The sequence below is a fragment of the Zingiber officinale genome, chromosome 4A, assembly GCF_018446385.1.
Source record: "Zingiber officinale cultivar Zhangliang chromosome 4A, Zo_v1.1, whole genome shotgun sequence".
NCBI classification, from domain to species: Eukaryota; Viridiplantae; Streptophyta; class Magnoliopsida; order Zingiberales; family Zingiberaceae; genus Zingiber; species Zingiber officinale.
This window is the reverse complement of record NC_055992.1, coordinates 29,363,024-29,374,607: the sequence shown is the minus strand read 5'-3', so window position 1 is coordinate 29,374,607 and position 11,584 is coordinate 29,363,024. Positions and strand designations below refer to the sequence as shown.

Genomic DNA, 11,584 nt, shown 5'->3' with positions numbered 1-11,584 from the left:
CTCTCATTTTTCAACCTGGGTATCTTGGTTACAGTGACCTCTGCGAATTCCTCCTTCATTTTCTCATAGGCTTCCCGGTACACTTGTAATTTATCACAATTTATCATAAAGTTGTCTGTTACTTGCTGAGTTACCAACTATGAATCTGAATAAATGATTACCCGAGCTGCCCCTAAGTGTTGGGCTGCTTGCAACCCTGCCAACAAAGCCTCATATTCTGCTTCATTGTTCATGGCTCGGAAATTCAATCGAACCGCCAATTAGAGTATTTCTCCTTGGGGAGATATTACCAAGACCCCAACCCCACTTCCCTGGTGATTAGTCGATCCATCCACGTAGACCTTCCAGGTTTCTTCAGAGTTGGTCTGATGAATTTTTGTTAAGAAATCTGCTAAGACCTGCGCCTTAATGGCGGTGCGCGGCTGATACTGTATGTCATACTTTCCCAACTCCATTGCCCATTTGATGAGCCGACCTGCAACTTCTACATTAGTTAGCGCTCTTCCCATGGTGCTATTGGTCAGAACCGTGATAGGATACGATAAGAAATAGGGTCTTAATCGCCGAGCCATAAGGACCAATCCGTAAACCAACTTCTCTAGGGCCGTGTACCGAGTCTCGGCCCCTTTTAATAGATGACTGAAGAAATACACTGGACGTTGTACATTGTCATGCTCCTTAACAAGCACAGCCCCTACGGTCTCGGGGGTGACAGATAAGTAGACCCATAAGGGTTCCCTAACAACTGGCTTAAATAAAGATGGCAAAGACTCCAAGTACTTCTTCAGCTCCTCAAAAGCTCGAGTACAGTCTTCATCCCATTGGAATTTGGAGGCCTTCCTGAGCACCTTAAAGAAAGGAGCGGCCCGGTCTGCAGACCTGGAAATGAATCTTGACAGGGCTATTATTCTGCCGACCAGCTTTTGAGTTTCTTTCAAATTCTGAGGTGGCTGCATATCCCTTAGTGCTTGAACTTTTTCTGGATTGGCTTCTATCCCTCGTTCAGTCACCAGGTAACCCAAGAATTTTCCTCCTTTAGCTCCAACAAGGCACTTCAAGGGGTTCAACTTCAACCCATATTGCCGGAGAGTTCTGCATGTTTCTTCGACATCCTTGACGAGATCTGCGGGTAACGGGGACTTGATGAGTATGTCATCCACATAAACTTCCACATTACGTCCGATCTACTCCCAGAAGATTTTGTCCGTCATTCTTTAATATGTGGCTCCGACGTTCCTGAGACCAAAGGGCATGACAGTATAACAGAAAGTACCGTCAGCCGTGATGAAGCTAACCTTTTCTTGGTCTTCCACCGCTAAAGGTATCTGATGATACCCTTGGTATGCATCCAACATGCAGATCCTTTCGCAGCTGGCCGTGGAATCCACCATTTGATCGATCTGGGGCAGAGGATAGCAATCCTTGGGACTGGCTCGGTTGAGGTCTCGGAAGTCTATACACACCCTCCACTTATTGTTGGCTTCTTTACTAGAACCACGTTAGAGAGCCGGGACGGGAACTGTACTTCTCTAACATGACCAGCCTTCCTGAGCTGGTCCACTTCAGCCCTGATTATTTTGTTCTAGTCAGCCGAGAAGTTCCTTTTCTTTTGCTTGACAGGTCGAGAATCTGGCAGTAGATGTAACTTATGCTCAGCTACCTCTGGCCTGACCCCAGGTAACTCCTCCGTAGACCAGGCGAAGACGTCCCTGTTACGAATCAAGGATTGCATTAATTCTTCCTTGAGGGGAGAAGGAAGGTCGCTTGCCACTCGGGTTAGACTTTCTGGTCGCTCAGCATATAGTTGTACCTCTTCCCAGGGAATAGGCTCTTCAGCCATAGGTGAAGGCTCTTCCTGAACAGCATGGACACCTCCGTCTTGCATCCTTTGATTTTTTCGAGCTTCCACCCGGATCATATCAATATAGCACCAGCGAGAGACCCTTTGCTCGCCTTTAACCTCCCCGACCTGCTCGCTAACAGGAAACTTGATTTTCTGGTGAAAGGTCGAAACAGCGGCCCTAAATTCATGCAGGGCGGGCCTTCCCAAAATGACATTATAAGAAGAAGGGGAGTCCACTACTATGAAAGTGCTCCTCCGTGTGCGCACCAAAGGCTCGGTGCCCAGAGATATGGCCAGCTTAATCTGACCCATAGGCTTCACTTCATTGCCTGTAAATCCGTATAGAGATGTGGCCACCGACTGGAGTTCAGCAACATCAATCTGCATCTCCTCAAATGCAGTTCTGAATAGAATATTAACCGAGCTCCCCGTGTCAATGAAAACTCGAGCCACTCGGCTATTGGCGATGATAGCTTTGATGATGAGGGCATCATCATGAGGCAACTCCAGGCCCTCCAGGTCTGCTGGCCCGAAGCTAATAACACGGCCGGCAGCTTGCTCTTGACTACATCCTACGACATGAACCTCCAAGCGACGGACATGAGACTTGTGTACTCTCCCTGAATCTCCATCAGTTGGCCCATCAGAGATCATGCCAATCTCTCTGACGGTCGCATTGCCTCTGTTCTCTGCTTCACGCGATCCCTCTGGCTCTTTCCCCCGACCAGGTTGATGAGCACTAGGTCCTGCTAGGTCGGGACAAGATTGCCCGACCTGTCCAGTCGCGCCCCTTTGTTCCTCCATCATCTTGATCAATTAAGGGGCTAGCTCAGGCGACGGTAAACCCATCTCGGTAGCCCGCTTGGAATCTCGAGCGAACTGGAAACAATGATTAGTATCATGCGTACGTGACCGATGATAAGTACAATATCGATTATTCCATGGTCCTGGTCGGGGAGCATGCACAGCTGTAACTCGGGGTGCGGGTCTGATTTCCGGCCCGGGCTGGAAAGTAGGTCTGGCTTCTCGAGCGCGCGGTAGAGGTTGAGGAGGTGGTTGAGGCACTCTTCTCTCCGGCTTGTTGGTAGAGGGAGGTGGTCTTTCGGCTTTCCTCCTAGTCGCTTGTGCTTCTTCTACCTTGATGTAACAGGCGACTTTTTCCACTATCTCATCAAAATTTCGAGCGGGATTTTTAATGAGATCTCTGAAGAATTCTCCTTCTCCCAATCAATGAGAGAAGGCACTCATCAGAATCTCTGAAGTGGCAGTGGGGACATCCTGAGCCACTTGATTAAAGCGGTTAATATAACTTCTTAAGGGTTCAGTCGACCCTTGCTTCAGAGCGAAGAGACAATGATCTGTCTTCTGATACTTCTTACTGCTAGTAAATCGACGCAGGAAGGTCGTCTTGAAGTCTAAGAAGCAAGTGATGGATCATTGAGGTAGACCATCAAACCATTTTAAAGTCGAGCCAGCTAAAGTGTTCAAGAAAACTCGACATTTGACAGCATCACTGTATTGATGCAGCAGGGCTGCATTTTTAAATTTTCATAAGTGCTCCTCCGGGTCTTTGCTCCCTTGGGCAATCTTTCATTTAAAATCCTGGCCGAGAAAGGTACTTTCTCGTCCGGATCTTCTGAGAATACTTCGGGTATTACGAGAGCCTTCCCCTTCTTGGAGTCTCTAGGTAAGGAGCTTTTAGCCATGGAGGCTTGTGACTTCTCTTTCTTGAGGCTGTGGCCCTGGGGCTCTGGTTGATAATACCCCACACCGGGCTCACGATAAGGAATTTGAGGAAATACCTCAGGCTGCTTTCTTTTAGAACCCCGATCTGAGACAGGGAGGGGCTCCTTGGAAGCTTCAGCAGGAACTTGTCGCGGTCATGAGACGGTCGCTTGCTTCTCGGAGGCCGCTCGCCTTTTGGCCTCCTTGAAAAGTTCATACTCTCCGGCGGTCACAGTAATGTTGATGCGGCCAGACTCCTCCATCTTCACGTTCCGGACCAGGCTGTTGTGTTCCTACAGACAGCGCCAAATTTGATCCCGTCTGGAAGCTGAGTCAGATGAAGGCGGGCCTTGTTATATTGGAAGTTGACGGAAAGTCGCTGTAGAGTTGAATCTACCGAGTACCCCCCCCCCCCACTGGAAAGGTTCGCACGGGCGGCCGACGGCGAGAGATGACCAGGACGATGTCGCTGTCGCTCTGCGCACACTCAGACGAGTCCACCAGTCGTTAGAGACCAAAAACCAGGGAAAAAGTCCCCGGGTCAGGCCCTCCGACGCTCAAGTCAGATACTTTTTCCCAGAAATCACAGAGAAAGGACGAAAAGTAAAGACTAGTGAGAAATGACGAGTGAGCGTACCTCCGTAAGGGACAAAGCGTCCCTTTTTATACCGCAACGGAAGTTTCTGGGTCAGACGGGGGTCAGGGAATGTCGACTGTCAGGTTTTGTCTAGCGGTCGATGACAGGTGGCACCTTTTCATAGGCTGGCGATGGAATCAAAAGGGTTAATGAGCCCTGACTGTGAGAATATTCCCTGACATGCTGATTATTCTCTGACATTCTCTAACAAGCGGTTACGATTCCTTGGCTTGTTTGTCTTGTAGCGTCTGGACGACGAGTCTGTAGTTCGAGATCTGTACCCCGACCTGCTTCTATCTGCTGTTATCCCTGGTTAGCACTTCTTGACCTGCACGCTAGGTCTGTGTCCAGACCTGCCTGTATACCTGTTATCCTTGGCTTGTACGTTTCGACCTGCTCGCCAAGTCTGTGTCCCGACCTGCTTCTACCTGTTATTATCCATGGCTTGTGTGTCCCGACCTACGCGCCAGGTCTATGTCCAGACCTATTTATATACCCATAATCCTCGGCTTGTACGTTCCGACCTGCTCGCCAGGTCTGTGTCCCGACCTGACCTACACGCTAGGTCTGTGTCCAGACCTGCCTGTATACCCGTTATCCTCGGCTTGTACGTTCCGACCTGCTCGCTAGGTCTATGTCCCGACCTGCTTCTATCTGTTATTATCCATGGCTTGTGCGTCCCGACCTATACGCCAGGTCTATATCCAGACCTGTTTGTATACCCGTAATCCTCGGCTTGTACGTTCTGACCTGCTCGCCAGGTCTGTGTCCCGACCTGACCTACACTCTAGGTCTGTGTCCAGACCTGCCTGTGTCGACTGCTTTCCAGGGCAGGCACTTTCCAACCTGGCCCGTTTACCCGGTCCTTGACCGCTGTTAGGGCTGGTCCTTGTCCGATTAATGATCCCCTCCTTTGACCACTACGTCAACTGAGACTTTGACTCTGGCCACGTAAGCTTGACTGCTGACCAGCCACGAAGGCTTGACTTCTGACCTTCCTGACCTCCAAGTCAGCTTAACTTCTGACCCTCTTGTGGTATTGACTCATAACCACATCATCATACCGACCCCACAAAACATGCACCATATCAATAGTCTATATGTGCCATCAAATGCCTATCGAGTGTTACCAAAAATAATTATTAAAACACTACAAGAATTTCTGGATTTAACCACACCTAATAGACAACAGTTTTTCAAGAAATTATTGTCTTTTTTCCATTTAACAACCATTTTATTGAAAACTGTTGTTGTTCACCATAATATTTTTTAAATAACAACAGTTTTTCAAAACACTGTTGTCTAATGTGTGTCAAAGACAACGGTTTTAAAAAGCTATTGTCTTTTAGTGTTGCTTATGTGATAATATACAACAGTTTTATTAAACTGTTGTCTATTGAATGTTGTTGAATCCTAAAAACACAACAGTTTTTTTAACTTAATGAAAAAAACCTAAAACCCACTTCTCTATGACTCTTCAAATGAACAAAAACCTATCTCTGACTCCTCCTTTGCGACTCCTCCGCGAAAGACGCTCCTCCTCCAAATTTGACTTTATTTGGAGGTCAAATGATGGAGATCAAACAGAATTAATATGAGCCATTGATCCAGATCAAGAGAAATCTTCCTCCTTCATTCAGATCTAAGCCATCCAACCCTCCATCCAGATTTGAAGCTACATGGACCATTGGATCGAAGCAAGAAGGCAACTAGATCCGCACCACTCATCTCTTCATCAGCTAGATCAAATGGATCCATCTTCATCAAATCGGATGGCCCAGATTAAAGGAGGAGAAATCCATTCCCTTTCCTTTATTTCTTCGCACGGCACAGTACCAGAACCCCCGATTCTGATCTCACGCGGCTTCTCCTCGAGCTAGGGCTCGTGACGCCACCGCCCTTCCACTTCTTCTCCTTCACCAACGGCCGGCAGCAACCTCTGCCCGCACATCGCCGTCGACCGGCCATCCACTGCCCAATCTTCCTCTTTAGGATTCCAATCGGTGACAGCAGCAGCAAACATCTCTTGGCGGCAATAGCGAGCGACGGCAGCGGCAACGAGCATCCACCTTGTCGGAGGGGTTCTCCGACAAGATCCTTCACCTTACGGCGGTCTTCTTCACTTCTTCCTACTGGGGTTCAGGCGGTAGAGGAAGAGGTTGGCGGCGGTTCATTCCAGCACCTCCATTACTTCCATTCATCTTCCATCCGAGGGGATTCCTTGGTGGAAGATTCGTTCATCATCACTATTGTTGAAGCAAGCACAGCCGGTATTTGGTTGTTGTTCATCGGTTCTGGGAGTTCAGGAGCTGGGTGTTTTGTGTGAAGCTCCTTCATCAGATTCCGAACAAAGCAGCACTTCCCTTCATCAGATTTGGACAGCTCTATTTGTTGCAGTTTTTCTTCACTTGATTCGAATTGATTGTTGATATTTGTTTAAACGTTGATGAATGCTTGTAATTGATGATCTCCCATGTTCATTTTTGCATGCACTTTGTTCAACTCAATTTATGCCTTTGATGTGTTCGACGAAATGCCCCAAACACTTTGATTAATGCATTTTAGTTCCTTAATTTCCTTCAATGCTTTGTTTGGTTAAATGTTAGTGATAGTTGTCCTTTTATTGTATGCAATTAGGATTAGATTTCTTTAATGCTCTAGATTACGTTCTATGCTTAATTTCTTTAGTTGCTTACTTTATATTGTCTTTAATTTCCTTGCAATCATAGCTTAAGTTAGACTAGGTTTTCTTATTTGCATCGTCTTTCATTTCTTAGGTTTGGTTCATTTAATACTTTGCTCTTTCATTCCTTAGTTTGGTTCCGTTAATGGTGAAATCGTAGTGTAGAGTGACAATGCGCTATGAGATCACTACTAATGGATAGATAGGATGTCTTTCATTAATTAGGATTAGATTTCATACTTGCTTTGCTCTTTTGTTCCTTAGGTTTAATTTCATATTTGTTTTGTTATTTCATATCGTAGTTCAAAATTCAATGACATTTGTTTTGTGCTATGAGATGCCTTAATTTGGGATTATAGCATACTTTTTGACCAAAGAAGTCTAGATCAATGATAGATTGTTCTTCAATCTACAGCTCTTTTTAGTATCTTTATCCTGCTATAATGTTATTCTTTAAGATTATGTTGCATTGATTTCTAAAAGTTGCAAGACATCTCTCTACTCTGCCTTCAAAACTAACGATTTATGTTGTTTCAGGTAATTACTGCAGCCATTCCTACTATACTTGGTGAAAACCTTAACGTGTTCATGACTTTAAAATAGTATATTCTAGATTTTCTTAAGGTGAGGATACAAATTTAATGAGGAATATACTTTATAAGCTGTTAACATCTAAATTGGTATCCTATGCATCAGCTTGATGATGTAATAGATCTTGAGATTCCAAGAGGACGAAATAGACTTGTTTCTTTAAATGGTGAAACTTAAATTAAAGATTAGAAAGTCAACTGATGTAACATGCCACTCCACTTCTCTTTTTATGATTTAGCTCATGATCAACGTAACTTAAAGTATTAATCCAAAGCCTATGGTAACTTTCTGGATTCATTTTTATTTAAGACATTCTTTCCTTTAATGGCCCCTTTTTGAATTTAATGTATGACTTACTCCTTAGCATCATATGGAGTGTGTGGGAACGTTTGCATTAGATTGTACCTTTTAGAATTAATGCTGCTTGATCACTGGAAAAAATAATGTTTGCATGGTTTATAATAAAAGCTTTGTATGCAGTGACATAGAATGAAAATTCTGCTTAATAAGAAATTTAAGAGCCACCATATTGTTTCAAGAGGTTACCATTTATATTACATAGATAACGCTTTTTGCACTTCTGTTAGATGACTATATCAAATAGTTTTTGTGGTTATGTAACATTTATGCAGTGCAATTAGAATCACGCGTACAGTTTAGTTTCTAATTTGTAATATATATCTTTATTCGAATAGGTGTCCTCAAGAGTATTGGGAAGAATGCCGACAAGCTAAAAAAATGGAGAGACTTTAACAAATTAAGGAGCACTAGGAGCTGCAATCCCTCTTCTTCACCGATATCTAAGTAGAAAATCTCGTGTTATATTGTTCTACCTTTGTTTTAATAGTGTTATCATTTTGTTGGTTGCTTATGAAATTTTGTTGGTTGCTTATGAAATTTCTTCAGAATGTTATAGATATTATTTTTGAATGTTAGAAAATTCTATATTAAATTTTATTTTAAAATTTAGTATTTTGAATGATTTATAATATTGGAAAATTGTGTATTAATTTTTTTTATTTTTTATCTAAAAAAGATAATGGTTTTTCACCGATGTCGTAGATAGTTTAAAATTGTTGTTGAAGATCATGTTATTAAAGGTAGACGCTCAAAGACAACGGTGAAAAACTGTTGTCTTTGAAGGAAAAGACAACAGTTTTCACCGTTGTAAAAATGTTGTTTTTGCCTTCAAAGACAACAGTTAAAAACTGTTGTCTTTGGGCACCCCTTTTAACAACACGGCATTTAACAACAGTTCTAAATGGGCTACGACAACGGTGAAAAATCATTGTTGTTAGGTTTTTTTCTTATAGTGAAATATAATTATATAGGACTAATTAATAGTTGTTCGATCAGTCTAGTTTTCAAAGATCTAAAGTTTGAATTTAATCATAATGTTTTAATATAGTTTCCCATCTGTATTTTTTTTTTCTTCAAAACAAAATTACAATTGCAATGCTTTTTGCTGGTTTATATGACTACGAGAGGTGCTTAAAGTGAAGTATGTTCTTTATATCATGTATTTGTATAATGGGCTGGGTCATAATTACTGCAACCATGCATTGCCATTTCATTATCAACAAAAGGTATAATAGAATAGTAAAGTTCGATCAGCACTTGCTAATGAAATCATTGAAATTTGTGCAACAGAGCTAGCTACTAGAAATATTTTTAAGGTAATTAAGGCAGATGAAAGAGCTAGCTAGCAATCGATCTATTGGTTATTTTCATGTGCCTAGCTCCTCCTCAGTTGGACTATATATAGAACCAGTACTGTCTTCCAGCTGCTTCGATAATCTGCTTCAGCAGCTAGCCTTGTATTTATTAATTAATTTGATTAAAATGGGCTGCCCTTGCACAGAGCATTTCTTCCTCATCTTCTTTTCACTGATCATCATCCTCCAATATGCTCCTGCAAGTGCTACTACCGCAGGCACCTCGTGCAGCACTTGCTTCTCTCGAACCAGGGCTGTTTACTATTCCAACTCCGAACACCAAGGAACAGAAAGTGATTCTAGTGCTCCTTCGACTTTTGAAGTCTAATTAATTCTTGTGTTATGCATTAATTATGTTACCTTCTTCATCAGCCGGAGCATGCGAGTACGGGGTCATGGGAGCAACACTCTATGGCGGGGATGTCTCTGCATCAGCAAAACTTTATAGAGACGGGGTTGGTTGCGGTGCGTGCTATCAGGTTAATTAACCCAGTCACATATATAGTCTTATATATAGATCGTATGGATCGATAAGTACTAATGCACTACTGATCTGTAGGTGAGATGCACCAACAGGAGATACTGCTCGAGAGAAGGTGTTTCTGTCGTCATCACCGACCACGGAGCTAGCGACGGTGCAGATTTTATTCTCAGCATGCATGCGTTTGCTAACCTCGGCCAGAGCGCCTACGCCGGTACCTTGCTTGTGGCTCTTGGCGTCGTCGACGTCGAGTATCGCCGGTGCATGCGCAACCATTATTAATTCCTACCACTTATACAATTTGCGAAATAATTTAATTTAATTTGGAATCGAATGGAAAATGTAGTTTGTTTTATTTAAGTTTTCTTCGAATTCGCGCGCCCAGGGTTTCTTGTAGCTATCCAAACAAGAACATAACCTTCAAGATGGATCACAGCGCAGACTTCCCCTACTACTTTGCCTTCCAAATTTGGTTTCAGCAAGGAGACCGAGACATAGTGGCAGTGCAGCTCTGTGAGGTGCTGCCTGCATTCCCATTAAGCTCCTAATTAACAACTGTGTTTTTGTTCCGACATAATTAATTAACTATGCAAATTTCAATTAGATAATTACTAATTAACTTGATGCCGCTAGCTAGCTAGCTGCTAGCTACTAGTAATCTGCTGCAAATTGAAATATTATATTGCAGACTGAGAGTTTAAGCTGTAAGTTGATGGAGAGAAGCCATGGAGCAGTATGGGCCATGGGATCACCTCCAGAAGGACCACTCTCCGTCAGAATGCTACTGAGCGGAGAAGAAGACAGAGTGGAGACGTGGTTAGTGCCGCCCAATGACATCCCAGAGTTTTGGAGAGCCAATGATGTGTACGACTCGGGGATACAAGTGGAGTAGCTCTTATATATGTGCTTGATTTGGCTTCTGTTCAGGTTATTCTGATTTACTCTCTTCATCTTTCATCTCGTTGTGAATTAGCGAGTCAATTGTTTTTTTTAATGCTTGCTTATATATGTTGTAGCATTATCTTACACTTGGATGGTTGCTTGCTTGCTTATGTTGTCGTCTTATTACGCTTGATGCTTGTTTATGTTGTTGTCCATCGAGAGTAGTGTATGTTTATTTTAATTTTTCCTTTGTTTCATGCGGTGTTATTTCACTATTTTACTAATATTCAATCGCGTGAAAGAGGGTGGCGTGACTGTCATAGATGAATAGTTCAAGTTCTTTTACAAGACAATTGAACCATTTTTAGATGCAAGTAATTTGTTGTAGCTTGAAAATTATAAATTGAGCTCGTTGAGGAGAATTAGCTCATGATTCCTTTTTGTCAGTGATGCAGTAAAAATATACCTCGCGCCAAGTAGCAATGATACGGTGGCAAAAATATATGTCGCACCATGAAACGATGACGTTGAAGCTTTTTATTTCCTCGTAATGTATTAGACTTATCAAAGAGCTCGTCGGGATTTATCCGAGGCCCCTCGCGATGTCTAAATTATCATGAACCCCCAAATAGTACAATGAAAAGAAGAAATAATAAAAATGAGTAAATCAGATGAGAGAGTAAAGAGAATCCTCCTTAGTAACCCAAGGGACGCGTCTCTTTGCAACTGGCACCATGGTAACCGCTGCATCAAACTGTCTTCATCTGAGTTCGGAATCACAACCCATTCAGACTCGCGGTGCTTGGGTGCTCGGCACTCAGATGCCCAATTATGCACTCAACAGCTCGAGAGGTCAGACCAGCAGCTGCTCAAGAGGTCGAAAGATCGGATCAGCAACAGGGAATTCAGACCAGCAACAGGTTGGGAGATCTGACCAGTTCGACTTATTACTACTATATTAGTTTGGCAACTTGGCCAAGTGTGACCTAGACAAATGGTTACTCAGCAAGATGACTGAGCTAGCTTG

General features: G+C 43.2%; 1 protein-coding gene across 1 annotated transcript; it reads left to right on the top strand.

Moving 5' to 3' along the window:
- The first annotated feature begins 9,321 nt into the window (after positions 1-9,321).
- Positions 9,322-10,567, top strand: LOC121972328 (expansin-like B1). Its single transcript, XM_042524009.1, has 5 exons — positions 9,322-9,487; positions 9,567-9,673; positions 9,754-9,935; positions 10,061-10,193; positions 10,364-10,567. Exons 1-5 carry the CDS (start codon positions 9,322-9,324, stop codon positions 10,565-10,567), a joined length of 792 nt encoding a protein of 263 aa, XP_042379943.1.
- Positions 10,568-11,584: the final 1,017 nt, after the last annotated feature.

What these genes read in the sequence shown, in the direction of transcription:
- LOC121972328 (XM_042524009.1), top strand. Translation starts at nt 9,322, where the DNA reads ATGGGCTGCCCTTGCACAGAGCATTTCTTCCTCATCTTCTTTTCACTG. An exon ending in CGAACACCAAGGAACAGAAA is followed by an intron (nt 9,488 to 9,566) that starts GTGATTCTAGTG and finishes CTTCTTCATCAG; the next exon opens with CCGGAGCATGCGAGTACGGG. An exon ending in TGGCAGTGCAGCTCTGTGAG is followed by an intron (nt 10,194 to 10,363) that starts GTGCTGCCTGCA and finishes ATTATATTGCAG; the next exon opens with ACTGAGAGTTTAAGCTGTAA.